The 19474-nt window shown below is 33.3% G+C and overlaps 1 protein-coding gene across 1 annotated transcript in view; it reads right to left on the bottom strand.

Moving 5' to 3' along the window:
• The window catches only part of CBLB (Cbl proto-oncogene B), a 74317-nt gene that overhangs the window by 18252 nt on the left and 36591 nt on the right, over positions 1-19474 (bottom strand). Inside the window, exons 5-14 of the mRNA XM_015815889.1 lie at positions 19103-19259; positions 18103-18224; positions 17295-17432; positions 16373-16460; positions 14920-15051; positions 11567-11770; positions 8162-8347; positions 5991-6359; positions 5002-5096; positions 569-706 (exon numbers count right to left, since the gene is read on the bottom strand). Of these exons, the coding sequence (XP_015671375.1) occupies positions 569-706; positions 5002-5096; positions 5991-6359; positions 8162-8347; positions 11567-11770; positions 14920-15051; positions 16373-16460; positions 17295-17432; positions 18103-18224; positions 19103-19259 (1629 nt within the window). The remainder of the gene's footprint in view (positions 1-568; positions 707-5001; positions 5097-5990; positions 6360-8161; positions 8348-11566; positions 11771-14919; positions 15052-16372; positions 16461-17294; positions 17433-18102; positions 18225-19102; positions 19260-19474) is intronic.

Here is a 19474-nt window from a genome sequence, read left to right as displayed (position 1 = left end):
CTCTGATTGAAAAGGGTCCAGATAAGCTGCTTCATCCAGAGTTCTCTGCGGCTGCCACACAACCACCTTCTTTACAAGCTTTCGTAAAAAAGGAAGTTTGGAGACTGACAAAAGCCATACTGGTTCGGTCATCAGATGACTCCTTCAGGACAGAGTGCACTAATGCCTCCTTAAGAGCTGACAGAATCACCTCCACCTTAAGAAGTTATTAATTATTGCCCAGACCCAATCATGTGTTTATTTTTTGTGTGCATGCATGTGTATATTTTAAAAAGGTGATATTCTATTAAGATATTTAAGCATAGGTATTAAAAGCTGTGAAACCAGGAATTCTATTCTGAGGAAGTATGTCAGCAAAAAGTCTATTCTTTGTATGGAAAAAAAAACACCGTAAGAACAATGCCTAGAAATTTAACAGAGAGGTGCTGAAACCTGATACCAAAATATTTTAAATTCTGTGTAAAGACGTAATCTTAAAAGTAACATTATGGTTAAGATCAATAAAATATAAAACTAAACTGAATGTCATGTCAAATGTTTCTCTACCATCATCTTCAAATCATCTTACCGAGTATGAGACTTCATATTATGACAATGAAGTGATTGCGAAGGCAAAGAAACAGGATGGGATGACGGAATCTTGTACTCATCTTCTACATGTTCTCTTGATTTTTCAGAAAAGGAATTTATAACAGCAACAGAAGACCTCAAGAGAAAAGTACACCAGACCCAGATGAGTTTTTGTTGGTACAGAAAATAAATATATCAATCACTGCATTTACAAATGGATTTAATTATATTTTTCTATTTTATTGCCACAACAAAGCCAAAAATAGAGTAGGTATGTGCATTTAATGAGATACAAATGTATTCCACTTCCTTATGGAGGTTGTGCACTTTGCTCTTTTCTCTCTTTTTCCACAAGCCAAGAGACACTTAAAAATTTTCAGCTTTGATTAACTGCAAAACAAACTCAGATGTCTCAACAGAGAGAGACACAAAGCAAAACGTAAGAAGTTTAAGATGGACTATGTTATTTTTAAAAAAACTTGAAGAACTGAATATAAAATTAAGGAATCATAGTTGTATTTTCTTTGAATAAAATTTGAAACACTGTACTGAATGTCAGAAAAAAATTGTTACATTGAAATAATACAATGATAATTTATAATGCAAATTATCACTAAAATATATATCAAAGTACAAGATACCATGAATCTATTTCCATAACCTCCAAAGACAATAGTGTTTCCCAACTCTTAGAGCTCAATCTCCAAAGATAATTTTAGACACTGTCATTAATTATGTACGGATGTTTTAAAAGCAGGCATTTAAGATATTTGGCTAGTATTATAATCTTCAAAAGATTCTCATTATACTATACCTCAAGTGTAAGGGCAAAGTTATGGCTTGTTAATGTCCATTTTGGTTAGCTTTAGGACAATTAAAAATCGAAACAATGGGGGGAAAAAGACCCAATGTGATGTGAGGAAGTAAAAGAGATAATTAGTTTGAAGCTCTAATTTGGAGGGAGAATCATGAGAAAGGGAACATTTTCCCTTCCAAAGCAGCGTTTGAAATGACCATGTTCACTATTATGCATTTTGTACTACAGAAATTAAAGCAGTTCAAGCTATACAAAATATAACCAAAAGGATGGTGGCTTTTTAAATTAGTATCTTTAATAAAAAGCATGTAACATTCAATGAAATACAAGGCTTATAAAGATGAACTGCAAGAATTTATTACTTTCTGTAGTCTCTGAAACAAGACAAAACAGACATGTGTGTTTTTTTAATCAGTATCCCAAATGAATATTTCATTTGCCAGCAGGAACGCTATATAAAACTACAGAAACTGAATTCGATTCTGTTAATGAAGATATATGTGATTCAAGATTATACTTGAACTGAAACTATTAATTTGACATCTAGTATTGACCATTTCAGAAACAACATTTATAGGGTCCTTTTCAATTATAAGAACCATACCAAATGACACCATTGATCTCGAATTCAGTTGTCAAGTATAGCGCTTCTATGACATACTTTATTGTGAGCACCTAACATATCATCTTATGATCTATCTGATGGAATAATGATAAGCCCTGGCAAGTTAGATTTACTATTATAAGCTTGTATGTTGGCAGAATCAAAACTGATGTTGGAATGCCTGCTTCAGCATAACTTTGTGAGCAAAAGATACTATAAACATATGAGATACTATTTTTGATTATATAACTTAATTGACCTATTGAGATGTCTACTGACCTTTTTTAACAATATGTTTTTAATAGTATATACAGTATATGTTCTTAGTTTACAATATATGTTATTAGTTATTTTTTTGTTTTGTAATTTTAGTTTGGCTTTATTCATTTCTATATTTTAAAACTTGTTATTCTAAATCACTTGGAATTGTATGAGATGTGCAGTATATAATGGAATGAATAAATGCTAAATGAATAAATAAATAAATAAATTCATATTATTTATAGATTAATTTATAAACAATAATTTATTATTTATAAATAAATAATGATATGGGGCTGCTCTTGAAATGTATCCAGAAGTTTCAATTGGTTGAAAATATGGCAGTCTGCCTGGCTTTGTGCAGGCCTAGATATTACACATGTCATTTCTCCTGTGGCAACTACATTGACTACTGATTAGCTTCCAGGTCATTTAAAGGAACCTCTTTTCCCAGTTACATTTACCTGACCCACTGAGTAGAGGGGGTAGGGAATGCTACGGGCCCCTTCTCCTAAGGAGGTTCATCTAGCAGGATCAAAAAGACAGGAGTTCTCAACGGGAGCTTCCTCCCAGTGAAGTATCATCCTGTGGAGATAAGACTGGGCCCCACTACAACTTTTAAAAGGCCCTGAAGACATGCTTTGGCAATGGGGCTGGGGACTCCAGATTGGAATAGAGCCTAAAGTGGTTTTGACTGATTATTAGTTGTCATGGGGGGGGGGTTTACTGCTTGTTATTTTTATATTGGGTTTTTAAGCTACACAGAGTTACTGACAGTGAGTTGGGCAGGCATACAATTTTTCATAAATAAATAAATCAAACACAGGTCTGATGTTTTGCCACATTTTTTTTAAAAAAAGACTTAATGGTTTCATGTTTTATAAACTGCTGTGCATATCATGAGATTTCTGTAAAATGCCAGCTTTAATAAAAACAAACAATTTCCTCAAGATCCACTAAGACGGTCTTGCGTCTGCCATTTAATGTTTACTGGTTTTTTTTTACTAGAAAGAACAATTTTGCCTTTATACTTTCAGCCTAGAATAAACAGAGTTGATGGCAATCTGTTAAAAAGGTGGTATGAGAGATACTTATCATATCACCAGATTCATAAGAATTGAAAGATGTGGGAGAGGGGAATACATCTAGAGGTGAAAAAGAGCATTTGTGAAACAGAGTCTCATAAAGGAAAAAAAGACAAAAGAAAATATGTTATTATGTCCTTTTATCAGCACTCTACATAATTCTATATTTATTCTCCCAGATATTTGTCTAACGTGTGGGAGACTAGAAGGAAGGAATGATGGTGACTGAACTATCTTCCTTAGAGAGGCTAATTTCAAATTCTGAATTATTAGTTTGGATTTTTAGGAAAACTAATTTTTTTACTGTCTTTTCCATTTTTATGATGGTAGGTTGGGGTCCATCCTAACCCCTTTTCCTCAAACCTGGCCACTGCAACTGCTAAATCTTTTTTAAAAACTGCTTTTGAAACACTTCCAACAAAATTCTTTCATGCAGTATCAATGACTTCTATAATTAATGAAGCATTATTCGTGTGAATATGTGCCTTCAAGTCAGTGTTAATGCCTGCTGAGTGCCTGGAAAACTCTTTACAGCTCCCTTGACAAGATTTTGGAACTGTTTTGCCACTGTCTCCTCCTTATGGCTGGGAGAGGGAGTGTGGCTCAAGGTCATGCAGGAGGCTTCATGACAAAGCAGAAACAGAACTTACAGTCTCCTAGCACGATCATTCTAGCATTTGCCAGGATTTAGGAAAAGGTCCGGAGAGAGTCTTTCAGTAAATCTAATATTTCCCATTTCAGAAAGTGTCTTTTATCATTGGTTAAAAATTAAACTATAGATCAGTGGTGGCGAACCTATGGCACGGGTGCCAGAGGCGGCACTCAGAGCCCTCTCTGTGGGCATGCGCGCTGTCGCCCCAGTCCTAGGCCTTCAGCTGGGTTTTATAAAACCTTTTCACTTTAGGCCTCCACCGCCGTGTACAAAAAAAAGGTTCAATCAATCAGTCAATTTCAACTTCTTGCGGGAAAAAAAAGATCTTGCAAAGTTGGAATTGATTGATTAAACTTTTTAGTCCCACCCAGTCTGCTGTTACCACCGCAGCCACGTCCACCCAATGGGCCACACCCACCCAATGGACCACACCCACCTGGCACCCGACGATGCATAAGTGGGTTTTGGGTTGCAGTTTGGGCACTCGGTCTCTAAAAGGTTCGCCATCACTGCTATAGATCAACCTAATGATAGCTAAAACAGAACTTTATTTCTCTTGGCAAAGAGCCTGTCGTTTCAATAAACAGAGATGAACGAAAAGATGACTGGTTAATTCTAGAAAGTTCTTCTGAAGTTTCTGAATCCCATATTGACACAAAAATATTATTGCCTTATTAAGTCTCATTTTTCAGAGTTTTGTATGTATCCCAAATTCTGTGTTTTTTAAAGACTTCAGTAAAGATCAATATTCTTGTGATTATAATTATGAGATGCCTATTAACAGAATCTGAAGGAACTATGATATGGTAACTTTCAATATTTATTTACAGCCTTCTTTTAATGCTCTTCTAAAATACTTTTAAGTATATTTTTAATTCACCTGTACACAACATTGATGGCTTCCAGATAAATGAAGATCTAAAAACTCCCAAATTTGTGAACATATTCTACTCAGTACATAATTCTAATTCATAAAAATATTTAAAAAAATTGTTCTTAAAATTGAACTTACTTCATATTTGGCATGGCTGAAACAAAGGGTGGGGGAGGTGAAATGCGAGGTGGAACATCATATTCTTCATTACCTAGATGTCCATTTGAAAATATCTGCAAGAGACAGATTTCTCAGAATGGTTATTTGCAAACTATATACAAGTAAAATGTTCATTTACAAGATTTTGAACTCATTCTCATCTTTAATTTCACGTTTAATTCTGTAGTTCTACGAATTGCTTGTCATCAATATAAATTTCATGTGTTCAGCACTATAAATAATTCAGCTAAGGTTTCCTCATACACTTTGTAATAGAACAGAATATGTAACAGATATAACGGATATCAAGGAGACCACCAGCCTAGAACTAAGGAGAAATTTCCTGACAGTGAGAACAATTAACCAGTGGAACAGCTTGCCTTTAGAAGCTGTGAGTGCTCCATCACTGGAGGTTTTTAAGAAGAGACTGGACAGCCATTTGTCCAGAATGGTATAGCGTCTCCTGCTTGTGCAGGGGGTTGGACTAAAAAACTTCCAAGATCCCCTCCAACTGTTATTCTGTTTTGTATTTTGTTACCTAAATAATTCAGCTAAGGTTCCCTCACACACTTTAATAATATATTCCTTAAAAACGTCTGATATTTGTTTTTAGTTATTTTACTATATAATTTTCAAATAAATTATAATAAAATAGGCCACTAAATGATATAATACAATTACTCTTATACTGTACTATTATTTACAGCATTCATGTTCATTAAACTTCATATATTGTACCATGTATCTTATGGTAATTCATGACATAAATTTGCAGAAATTTTCGATCATAATACATGCAATAATATTTTCTATTGATATATGAATTTGCAGTAAGTCCAATTATCATTTCCTACAAAATGGCTTCCTATTATCTGATTATTCCCACACACTTCTCAACAGTATCAGACTTCAAGTTCAATACTCCTAACTAAAACTAAACTTCATGCATCGTACAATCTGGCTCTTACCTTGGTACTTTCTAAAGGTAATTCAGGGAATCTGTGCTTTCGCAGAAATAATGGATCAGAACCCATGCGACAATGTCTTCCATTCATATTTGAGCTTGCAGTAAGTCCAGGTTTGGGACAATTATCATTTCCTACTATACGACATCCCACAATTTGATTATTCCCACACACTTCTCTGGGGCACCAGGCTTCAAGTGGCATTGGTTGTTCTCTGGAAGATACACTTTCAGGATGCTGCAAATGTCTACTTAACCTATTTTCTGGAGGAATGGGTGGAGGCCTTTCTGGTGGAGGTGGAGGTGGATCTCGTATTGGTGGTGGTGGTGCTGGAAGAGGCTTGTCTTGTTTCCTCATCATGCCTGGAGAAGACTGAGACATAACAAAATAAAATGCTTCATTACGTATATAATCGATACTTAGTTACAAATACAATATTTTGTATAGTCATCTTAATTCATACATCACTGGCTAAAATGATCAGCGTAAAATTAAAAATAAATATTGTAAATTACCTGAATGAATCAATACAAACACAGCCAAATATAAAAGCAAACCCACGTTATAAATAAATTAAGACCAGAAACCTAATCCTTCAGTGTCAGTTAAAATAATAAAATTAATTAAAATGATATCAATGAACTATATGCAAACTTCAATAAATCAATATCGAACCATAACTGACAAGTTAAAAAATCATCAAATCAGAAAAATAAAATACTAATACAGTACACAGCTAAGATGTTTGCATACATATGGGAAGCACATACTCTCAATAACGTATTTTTCTTTTACTATTCATCCAACATTTGGTTAAAACTCTTTTTAGTGTTCCACCTATAATCCAAAGCTGGATATTCTTTAGTATGTTTATGAAATACGTATTTATTCGAGTATAACGCGCACACGTGTATAACGCGCACCCCTAATTTTCGATTAAAAATCGGTATAAAATTTTGTTTCACTTTTTCTCGGCTCAGACCAAGCATTGTAAGTGACAAACGTTGTTGAACACGTGCGGCCATGATAAAAATCATTTATTGACAACATAAACTATGAACACAATACCGAAATAAAAGTACCGGTAACAATATTTATTTTAAATGCTTCAAAGTCAGATTCATCATCAGATACACTAAAGAGTTGTTCCCATTCTTCTCGAGTTAATTTATCATCAGTTTCTTCGCTTTCTTCTGAGTCTGAATTCCACAGCAGGTCGTCTTCTGTGCCATCCATTTTATTGCTGATGCCGCCCCCTGTACGCGACGAGGGGACGTGTTTTTTTTCTTCGCCCTCGCGTGAGCGACTGAAGCCCGGAAAAGGCACAGTGCGAACTCACAATTCGTGTCATATGCAGAACGTTTTCTCCTGAGTTGCCATCTAACGGGAAAGGGAAGTGCGTCTCGCCAGTTCGGGCCGCCCCCTGTACGCGACGAGGGGACGTTTTTTTTCCTTCGCCCTCACGTGAACGGCTGAAGCCCGAAAAGGCACAGTGCGAACTCACAATTCGCCTGCGCCCTCAATGTACCAGCCGCCACTGCGTCACCCCAGCCCAGCCCTCGTTTATAACGCGCACCCAAACTTTGATTTCTTTTTTTGGTAGAAAATTTTGCGTGTTATACTCGAATAAATACGGTAATTATTTCCCTTCTTATAAAATACTATCTTTACCATAATCAGTAGTAGTCTACAGAATTTTCTTTCAACTAATTGTAGATAATAGGCTGAAGTGTCCCACATAATTTTATTTGTTCTAGTATCTGTGAAAATAAGTGTGTAATATATATATGTAAAATAATTAACTTTACAAGGTAACTTTTGAAAAGAACACAGGATGGTATGATATATAACAATCATAAAATGGCACAGAAAGTATCGAAGTATTAACATAGGAAGGAGAACTCAGAATTCAACAGTGAACACATACACATACATACACACACGTTTATATGTTTTACTTGTTCTAATTATTGTTTGGTTTTCCAAATACACAAAATATTGACTTAGTGAAAAGAGAAACAAAAGGTTAGGTGCTGGAATGATCACAAGTTGAGTTCGGTGGATTTGAATAAAAGCAGAAAAACCCTGAGAACAGCAATTGAAGAGGTCTTCAGTATGCTTCTAAGAAAAATAATGTTAAACTCCTAAGTTCTATCACTAAATTGTATTTTTACCTTTGGTGAGTTTGTCGGGCTGGCACAAGGGGATCGGGAAACTCCTTTCTGTATTAGGTCCAATCGAGGAGGGACTGGTGGAAGGGTAAGATGGGATCCTTGTACGGGATCAGGAAATGGTTTCCTTCTTTGAGCAAGAGGAGATGATCCTGGAGATGTCACTGGGGAATTCTGTCTTTCATTACACTGCAACACAAGGTGTTATGAAGTATGTAATATTCATCATTCAGGGAAAGCACCAATTTGCAAGTTCTTACTAAGCACCTATCAACTATAACAATCAAGTTTTTCCCAAGGACCTGGGACAGACAGATGTGGAGTTAAAAGTATCATCACAGGATGCAAATTGTTTTGAGTAAAGCTGCTTTTTCAATTGACTGGTGGTGAACTTGTCAATGCCAATAGTGTTCAAGTAGTGCTCTAGTTGTTTTGGGATTGCATCCAAGGAACCTATAACTATTGGTAGTACATTTGCTTTGTTTTGCTATAGTAGTTATATTTCTATTTGCAGGTCTTTGTATTTTATTATTTATATTATTAATATTATATCCCACTTTTTCAAGGAGCATTAGCAAAACTCAGCTCTTCTTTAGCCTCACAATTTTATTCATAAATCACCCCCTCTGCTCATTTAGCAACCATAATCTGTTCTTTAAATCAGAACAGAAATGGTCATTAAATAAACAGCTGACCAAAAGAGATACACATCACAAAAATCACTGGTTGCTGCTCTTTCATTCAGATAAGTTCTCTAATACAGTATCCTATGCCAGACCTGTTTTGCATAAAAAAGCTATTTATTCCTGACCTGTGCTTTTTTCCACAATGCAGCCCTTCCCTAAAAAGTGCTAATGGCAAGTTAACAAGCTCATCTCTGTGACCTTAAATAGTTGATCCATCCATTGCTGCCTAAAACTGACCAGATCTTATTCAATTTCACATTGAAAACTTTTGTTGTCATGCCAACAAAATTTGGTAGAAAATGTGTGCATTGGTGCAAAAATGATTTTTTGTTTTTAAATTTATTATTACCATTGTATTTATGAAATTGCTTAAACAGGTAGCTGCTAAATGAGGAGTAGCTATAGTTCTGTCAGATTAGGCTGAGAGCTTCATAGACAAATAATAAATTTGGTATTAGGATTAGGATTAGAACCCTCATTCTCATTCACTAAATGATTTCCTTCATGGAAAAGAACAGAGAAGAAATTGCCCACTTTTGAGAGCCTTTTATCCTACTTTTTCCAGTTAATGTTTGCTATTTTGTTGGCTTTTAATAAATAATCTATTTGCATTTTCATCCTTATGAAAGTGTTTAATAACAAAGCAAGAGATGATAAATCTGCTTATTCTTTTTCTATGTTTACCCTGTACTTTTAATATGCTGCTTACTAATGAACGATCTCTCCTAAAATGTTTCTTTACATCAAGCCAAAAATTTGATTGTAACTTGGAAAACAAGTGAAAGTCCTGCTCCCTCAACCGAGGCAATCCAGCAAAAGTCAATATAATCCAGTCTATTATCTAAATTAGACAACTAGCTTTATATAACTTGAAGTTTCATACCGCTTGACTACTTCACTCTTTGAAATCTTGTAATATCATTTATACTGGTCCATGGCCATAATAAAGATTTGATTGATTGTAATAGCTTAACTTTAATAGCAATAGCACTTAGACTTATATACCGCTTCATAGTGCTTTACAGCCCTCTCTATGCAGTTTACAGAGTCAGCATATTGCTCCCAACAATCTGGGTCCTCATTTTACTAACCTCCGAAGGATGGAAGGCTGTCCTCAATCTTTTGTTGGACCATTTAAAGCTAGTTGTTTCTCTCTGTCAGTAATTTAGTACTCTACCTTTAGGGTGTTTTTTTTTTATAAAAAAAACACCATAAAGAAAACTAGAAAACTTAGAAAACTAAGCCTTAGCAGAACTAAGTGTTATTCATTTTTATAGTTGGACTTTTTCTGAAACAAGACTGTTTTTGCTTTCTACAGTATTTGCTATTATGTTTTTCCAAAATCAGGAGGTAAAAAACAGATCTTAAATTGCTAGTTATTTCATTTTTATAACAGTAATGCCATTTCAATTCTTTAATATGATACCTTGATATTGAACCGTACTGTGTAAGATCAATTCTAAAGAGTCCTTTAGATGAGTAAATGTAAACATATAATCGGCACATAATTTCAATCTCTGTTCTCTGTTTACTAATTTGTTTCCTGAAGATGTATTGGTGCATATATGTATGTCCGCACATGTGTATGTAACACACACATAGAGACATAAAATTATACCAGTGGCCAACTTTATGCAAGCTGGATAACAGCCAGCAGCCAGCATGATTGCCACCTAGTCAAGAAATTCAAGCCAAACCATTATGTTTGTTGTTGATAATTTTGTTTATAGTTGCTTCCTTCTTTTACCTTCATTTATTGGATTCCATTTACAAATTAGGTGGGAAAAGTCCTAGAACTCTATCCCTAAATTATCCTATATAGGTTAAGGCAACATTATTACAGGCATAAACACAGCTTCAATATACCCATTCAAAATTTTGTTCTAAGTATGAAATGCCTGCTTTTTATCTAAGCTTTATAGAGATCTCTTAAAAATTTTTGTTTAATCCTCAGAACATTCAAAATGGGTTGAAATATATTACCAGTACATGCATAATCAGTTATGAAAATATATTTAGCTATAAATAACATATATATGAAGTGGTGATAAACTAGAGTGGCAGGGAACCCGACTCAGTAGATGCCAACAAACTATAATATCATAAATACTAGCAACTGTAGTTCAGCAACATCTGCACTGACATAACTCACTGTTCTATTGTAGAAATTAACCTTCAACTGTGGTTAGCTATTATAATTAATGGAATATCAGAATGAATCTGTCTCTGACATCTGGTTTTAGATAGAAAACATAGGAAATGCTAATGTATCCATACCTTTCTTATGAAAGCACTTGGATTGCTACAATTAGAAATAAGCTGCTGAGCTAAATAGTTCCTTATAATAATACAAAAGGATTCTTATTTTCCAATACTCTCCAAGAAATAAAAGAAAGAATGCATCAGTTTACAGCCAGGGAATGTACAACAATGTAATTTGTTTTCTTAGTTCATATTTTTACAGGTAGGACAGGAAGGCCTGGAGGAACGTTGTCCATGGGGTCACGATGGGTCGGACATGACTTCGCAATCAACAACAATTTTACAGGTAGTCCTCGATTTACAACAGTTCATTTAAATAGTGTTCAAAGTTACAACGGCACTGAAAAAGTGACTTATGACCAGTTTTCAAACTTGTAACCATTGCAAATTCTTTAATCAATGTGTAAATTATAATTGCAAATTACAAAGTCATTGCATATTTCAGGAAAAAAAGAAGTACCTTTCGCACAGAAGCTAATCGATTCATCATCAAAGACTCTTCTCTGTCATCATCATCATCTAAATCAAGCATAGGAATACCAAAGCTATCTAAAATACTGCAGCATCTTGTGTTTTCATCTCTGGGATCAAAGGGATCTACAATTATGGGTTCAGTTCCTTTGATTTCACAACGGCAAAAAGGACATCCTTGACCATCAGATTCCTAAATTATGAAAAAAAAATGCTTAAATGCTGAGAACTATTTAGCATTTTTTACTACATAGAAGAATCTTAAGGTAATGAAAACCATATTAATAGTATTTTAAAAAACACAGATGCAAATACTAGGAGAGAGGGAGAGAAATTTCAAATGAGTAGCAGCATCAGGATTTTTTGATTACATACCATGTTGGGAAAACCAATGGCAGTTGGCAGATTATCACATTCTTTGTTTTTACATAAATAAGATGCATTCAGGCTTTTTTAAATCAATTTTAATACATCTCAAACATATTGAGAAATTGGAAAAAATGATATTATATTAGATGTTAGGGAATTTAACTTACCCATCTTGGAAAACACAATATTCTTTACTTATCAAAGAATAAAGTAATATGAATTGCTTTGGGAAATGTTTCATAATATTTTATATTTAACTATAACAGTATGTAGCATGTATTAATATGGCACTGACTATTAACAAGTTTAATAATTCACATTGAAGAGAATATTTGTAGGTGAAGATTGAACTATGGGGTCCTTGACTGTCTCTGAACTTGTTTGTTTTCCGAAATGTCTGCAAAAAAACAAACAAACTCAGAGAGAATCCAGAACCCCACAATTAAGACTGATTTTTTATTTTTTTCTTAACCTTTTATTTTCCTCATTCTTTTTCTAGTTTTTATCATTTTAAAATTAACAATTGTTTCATTTAATTGTGATTTTAATATATTTTATATTTTGTCTATGTTTGTATTATTTCTAGATTTAAATAAATTGTTGACACCAGATGAAAAGATGTATGCTGCTATTTGTAAGACTTTGGTTTTTATATGATTGACTGATTAATTACCATCACGTTGGTGTTGGCTCTTAGCAACCATACATTTTAATTGTGAGAAAGTAGTGCAATATGATAATGGATCAGTAACCTATTCAATACAAGATTCTTTTAAGAAATCTATAATCATTGCACTTATATAAAATATTTCATTAAGAAGTTTAAAGACATTTTCCCTTTTAATGTTTACAACAATCCTGTGAAATAGATTGTAGCAACTCATCAAAAATTACAACAGAATTTTATGGCTGTGTAGGTATGCAAATATGGATCTCCTTAGTCCAATCATCACATTGCAGTGGCTTTATAACTAATATTGCTTATATACCCTTAAACCAGTGGTCGGATTAAAATATGTGAACAACCGGTTCTCTGTGTGGATGTCACTTTCGGAAGTCCATTCCGGGCCTGGGCAACAAAAAACTAGCTACCGGTTCTGCCGAAGTGGTGCAAACTAGCTGAATCCCACCACTGCCTTGAACTCATATTTGATTTTCAGAACAGTGTAGCTCCAACTTATATAGTGAAAAGTTTAGACTTAGAAGTATAACCTTTTATATTACTAAGGACTAATCTTATTCTAAAATCTCAGATCAGAAGAAGCAACTACACCGTAGTCAATTCTTTTTAGTCATTCATACAATTATATAAATATATAAATTATATACTTTTATAATTTTAATACATAAATTAGGCATTTAATTTACTGAACCCTTTTTAAATATTATAATGCAAATGAAGATTTCCAAAATTCTTTTTACTGAGAATTAAACATTAATTGAACTTGGTCAGCTGAAAAATTGGTGAACATCACCAGCCCTGCTCTGACTAATATAAGCTTACACAAATGAGTTATTTTTCTGTGTTCTGTTGAGCTGAACTATGAAAGCATCTAAAGTCAAAATAAAAAATACATGCACGCTCCAACCTATATAACTCACTTTGGGCTTTGGGCAGGTACTTGTCAGATTTTAAAATGTTTGCTACAGAAAAAGTGCCAATTTATTCAAAGACTTCTGCTTTATGCTTTAAGGTAAGATATCAATCTATGCAAAATTATATAACTATCAAAAATAAACAAAATGTGGCTATAATAATATATACATAGAACTCAATAAGAAACCCTTGTTTAGAGAAACAAATCATATCATCTTACCTTATTTTATTTGTATTTTTATTTCAGTGCTTTTAAAATAAAGGATAACCAACATGCACAGGGGTTGATCGACCTTCCACATAAAATATTATGCAAATGTGATTTTGTGTTCACTAAGGAGCTGGGAGTAACTTATTTTATTAAGTAAAACAGATGCTTTATTATGATAAAAAAGCACCAGATCTCTCTCCTTAGGCATCTCTAACGAGCCATTATGACAGCAATTAAACACTAACCATTGGCAAGTAGAAACTGAATTGCTGCAGTATATTCCCTTCATCAGCTTGTTAATTATACAGAAGTTAAATGTGCAGTGAAATTTATTTTAAATGAAATGACTGTTAATGAAGGAAAACCTAATACTCCATTTACTTGGATGTCACTTGCTAAAGTTACAGCTTAACCATATATTAAATGTTTTTATTTTATTAAAAATCTACATTCCCACTGATGCTATGACCCAGAAAAATTCTATGATACTGTATTGTTTTCACAACTGCTCCCAAGAGAACATCCCTATCAATGAATAAATGGGAAAATATTTTTTTTTTTAAAAAAGAGGATTCTTATCATTTATGCAGCTCTTAATATTATAGTTAATTTCTCTTATTAAATGATTTCAGAAGTTACAAGTCAATGTTGCAGATAAGTATTCTTAGTAACTGAATATTCATCTTAGGTGGAAGAGTTATACTGTTGGTTAAAATTTGTCTCATTTATTTGGGAATATTTTTCTTTCCATGCTCAGTTATGTTCCCTTGCTATTATAAGTGTCAAATCCTTAAGAGCTACTTACAAACAAAAAGTAATTCAGAGCATTATTTAAACAGATTTACTAGAAAGTACAATAGAATTACGTTACATAAAACTTGGAAATGTTAAATTCAATACCCAGGTTTGTTTGTACAGTTTTTTTTAAATCTTCTTGCTAACTATCTACTGGTACACTGCATTTTCCTGATAAAGAATATAAAAGTGTTCTACGGTTACAGTATTTGAAAGAAGTTATGCTACTTCCCTACATATGAATAAACTAACATTTCAAGATTTATTCCTACAATTGGTATCCTTAAAACATTAGTTAATGTATCAATGTTAAAAAGAGTGAGAAATAGAAAAAGAACATATAGGAATTTGATTACAGAAAGACAGTTACCTGCCATGCGGTCAGGCAAGATGTACACATCAAATGTCCACAAGGTTCAATCTTCACATCTTTGTCATTTTCAGCACAAATTTTACAAAGCTGGAACGTGGAACCCATTTCACAATATAATTCATATTGTTCCTGAAAAGGAATGACTGCAATGAAGAGCCTCTGAAAATGATAATATAAGAGCTACTTGGCTTACCATTCAGGTTATAACTTTTACGTCATAACATATACTAGTACGACAAATTGTTACTGAATCTATTCATATAATATATGTATTATTGCTTTTTCAAACAAGAACATGTATACAAAAATTCCATTGCTCATAAATAATCATAACAAACCACCCACACAGCCTTGTAGTACCTTAACTAAAATAAGTAATTCTGACTCAAATCTGTTGCATGAGAATCTACTTCATCAGAGAAATAAAGTATAATTTGGTTTTATTCAAACATTACCAGTTGGGACAGAATTTTAAGCAGAGAGTCAGAGAAAAAAAAATAGCAACAATTCAACTATTGTCTTTCCAATCCCATCCCAAAGCCTACCATCAACTGCATCTGTTAATGATAAAAGGACAGTAGTTCATTAAAATTTGTCCTAATAGATTCATTCAGGTTTCAAAAAACCCAAATACGTTTTGTGGTTTATGTTAAGCTAATGCATCAAGACTTTTAGAAAGGAATATTTTTCTGATATTTATTGGATTTGGTTTTATTTTACAAGTAACTTTTTTGGTAGTAAAATTGTTATATTGGTGGTAATACAAAATCTCGACCATCAGCAGAAACTGCAAGTGCTTAAAGTATATTTTCTTAGAATTTTTCCTTTAGAATTTTAAATGAAAATTTGTTGCTGTCTCCTAGCCATTATTGAAATAAATACATTTAAAGTTAGGGAAAAAATACAAAATATGGGTAAAAATCCCAAAATACTGTAAAAAACTTAAATAGAACAATCCTTAAACTTAATTTTTTTTTGATAAGCAATAGAAAAAAGAGAAGGGGGGTAAAAGTTAAATAAAATAATAAAAATAATAAAATATATACATGTCCCTTTGTCATGGTTAATTTTTTGAAAATTAAAAATGAAAACTAGTTTTTAGGTTATTTTTTTCCAAAGGCATAACAAATTCATTAAACTAATATGCTTATAGTGATACATACTTAAAATGTATCTGAAGTATCTTGACAAAACTTTTCTTAGCATAGTTAGCCTTGTCAAAACTGGATTTTAAAATCATACTCAGACTTTTCATTGTCCTTCAGATGCATTGAACTGCTGCCCCCAAAACCCTTCATCACCACAGCAATTCTGACTGCTATCAGCTTTCATCATTAAGGGATACAATATATATTAAGCTATTTAAATATGATTTTTATAAAGATATTAATATAAAGTCCTCAATGAATATGAATGAACATACATTCCAAGTGAATAACATACAATATACCTGTGTAACTTTTATATGATCATGTGGAATAGGTTCACATAGTCCTGTCAGATCAGGATTATAACTTCGTCCATCTGGATAAAGATAGCTGAAATGGAAATAAATGTTTGGCTCTTCATTTATATACTTACTGAATACTTAGATGAGTGAACAGTTTTGCTTTTCCCATTACAAATAGTTTTCAGTTAACTATGGTAATTGAGACAAAAATTTCCATTGCTAAGTGATGTGATTGTAAAGCTTCATGTCATGTAGCACAACCTAGTAATGGCAGTTGCAGCAGTCCCAGTTGCTACTGTAAGGACTACATGGGTTTTTAAGCAAGGATTTTAAGCAAGGATCTCACATAGCCATGACTTATTGCCAGCTTGCCCATTAACTTTGCTTGTGGGAAGCTAGCAGGATGTCACAAATTGCAATCACATGACTGCAGATTATTGCAATGATTGAAAATCTGGGCTGACTGCTAAATGCCTGGATCATGATCATGTGACTGGGGAGCTGCATTTGGCAGAATTCTGACGACCTGCTGTAATTACCATTTATTCAACACTGTCACAAGTTTGAACCATTGCTGAATGAGTGGTATTGAAAGAAGACCACCTATTACGAGTATGTCCTGCTAAAAATTCCCTTCCAGAAATGCCTGTTCTTCATTGAAAGATCTATATTCTTAATGTCTTCCATATAGAATCTCTGCTAACTGCACCTCACTTTCCACTGACGATTTCACTTCAAAGTTGCCATCATTCTAGCTCTGTTTGCCCTAATTGGGGACACAAGAAAAATTCTTAGATGAACACTTTAAGGGAAACTAGATTTCACAATTATGATAATCAAATCAGATCAAGAATACTTTAACTTGCACCTGTTGTATTAGCAAACCGTGCCTTCTATATAAAAAGTAACAATTTATACTCACAATCCTTCCCGGCTGCCATCAATTAGAGCTTGAAATAAAGGCTTATTGTGGGGTATGGTCTGTAAAATATTTCCATCACCAGTGACATAACCAATAGCCCACTGCCCAAGTCGAGTGCAACTTAATCTGAAAATGTAGCTGTAAAACAAAGGACAATGCTATAATTAATGAAATAATTAAAGACAGGATAAAAATAAATTAATTAAAAAGAAGAATATTTATGTAATCTAAATTTACCAGTATTTCTACTGTGATTAAAAAAGTGGATGAATAAAATCTTATGTTGAGCTTTACGGAAACCTAACTATTTCTTAACTTAGTTGTGATCAGACCTAGCATTCAGCTATAGCTTAACTGTTTGACTAACAGTGTATTATAAAGATAAAAACAGTTTCTTTACTGTCGAATAGTTCTATTACATGGTTGTTTCCCCAGTTCCTATCTATAATGGCCACCATTTTAAGTGCTTTTGTTTTGATATGGCTCACCATGTCACTAGTTTTTCTATCACCAGTGTTTGGAAATAACACCAATCATTTTCTAGTTGTTTTCACGAGACCCCTAGCTAAATATGATCAAGTTTTCCTCCGCTTCTAGATATTATATTGTTCACGAGGATAATTATTATGATGTTGAGTTACTTCCTCCCAATCCCCCTGAACCAAATAATCTCTTATTGCAAAGTTTCTGGTTGTAGTCCAACATCATTACATTATGAAATTTCCCAGCCATCCAGAAACATGACTAACTAGTGGCAACCTTCCATAATTTACTGAAGTAAATTGACAAAAAGTATTGAGTTCATTACCTTCCTGGTTTGGTGTTATATTTCTGCAACCGTGCTTTAACTTCATCATAAGTCAGAAATGCCATATATCCAGGATGAGTCACAGCTAAGAAGTTCCAGTTTCTTAATATGGAACCCCAGGGCTAAACATAAGTGAAATATATAAAATATGTATTTATATGTATATATTTAATATATTGTATTTTCACCTCAATTTCCTCTAAGAATAAAGAATATTGCTACTTACCCATCAAAGTTAACAGCCATTTGAAGTTAGTTACAGTGAAAAATAAGGCATTTTAAAGTAATGTTCAGATTAAAAAAATAGCTTAGAAGTGTGCAAAGAATTAAGAATCTGAATAGTATCACAAGTTAATGGAAATAGTCCAAGGCTGAAATAACCCCATTTCAGATCCAAATATATCTGCTTTTATTAAAATGATGAAAGCAGTATCACATTGCAAGCCCTTTGGACTGTTTTGTGAAAAGGAGCAGGGCTTCTATCATCTGCTGCTTTCATAAGTCTGCCGTTCACCCCTTAACATTTATATCATGCCTAGATTAAACCAATTTTATATTTTGAATAAAAATTTAGAGTAATTAAAAATAAGAAATGAAAGCAGTACATGAAGAGAAGGGAAATGGGGTCTAATTTGTAACTTAGTAAATCATGATTTATTAAGCCAAGATAATTATGCTAAATCAGTTCATGTTTTCATGTGAATTCATTATTCCAAATAGTATTTTTTTAAAATTTGTATGTATACCTTTTAAAGTTTTATGCTACCACAGAACTAGTAATATAGTGTTAATTGTATTATGTGGGCTATGAAAAACATACAATGTATCATATTTACTAAAAAGAAATGGTACCTTGAATTAAAACACCTCCTACCAAGAAAAGCGGACAGAAAAAAATTCTATAAAATCCTTCCACACCTTTGTCTAAAATTGCAAAATCCAGCTATTTCAAATAATATAGAAAAGCATGTTAAGTATTATTTCAGTTTAACTAAATTACCTGAAATAATCTTGTGAAGATATCAAATTCAAAAACTGAAATATAGTCATTGCATGTTAGATCAATAGTAGACTTCAAAGCCATTGCTTCCAGACCAGAACTAATCTGATGCACCTCATGAAGACATTGTCGGAATACTTTCCAAGGCACTATGGTCCTACAATAAAGAAACAATATATGTTAGATAAGACACCATTTTTAATTAGAAATAGCCCTTTTGAATAACCACTTGATCAATAACCATTCAAAGTTAAAACAGCACTGAACAAGGACTTAGGATAGGTTCTGATAGTCATGGCCATCATAGTGTCCCCATGATCATGTTATGATCTGAGTGCTTTGCAACTGGCTCAATTATGACATGGCAGGACC

This window comes from Protobothrops mucrosquamatus, unplaced genomic scaffold (assembly GCF_001527695.2).
Source record: "Protobothrops mucrosquamatus isolate PMUCROS unplaced genomic scaffold, P.Mucros_1.0 scaffold382, whole genome shotgun sequence".
Classification (NCBI taxonomy): Eukaryota; Metazoa; Chordata; class Lepidosauria; order Squamata; family Viperidae; genus Protobothrops; species Protobothrops mucrosquamatus.
This window is presented reverse-complemented; position numbering and strand designations above follow the sequence as displayed.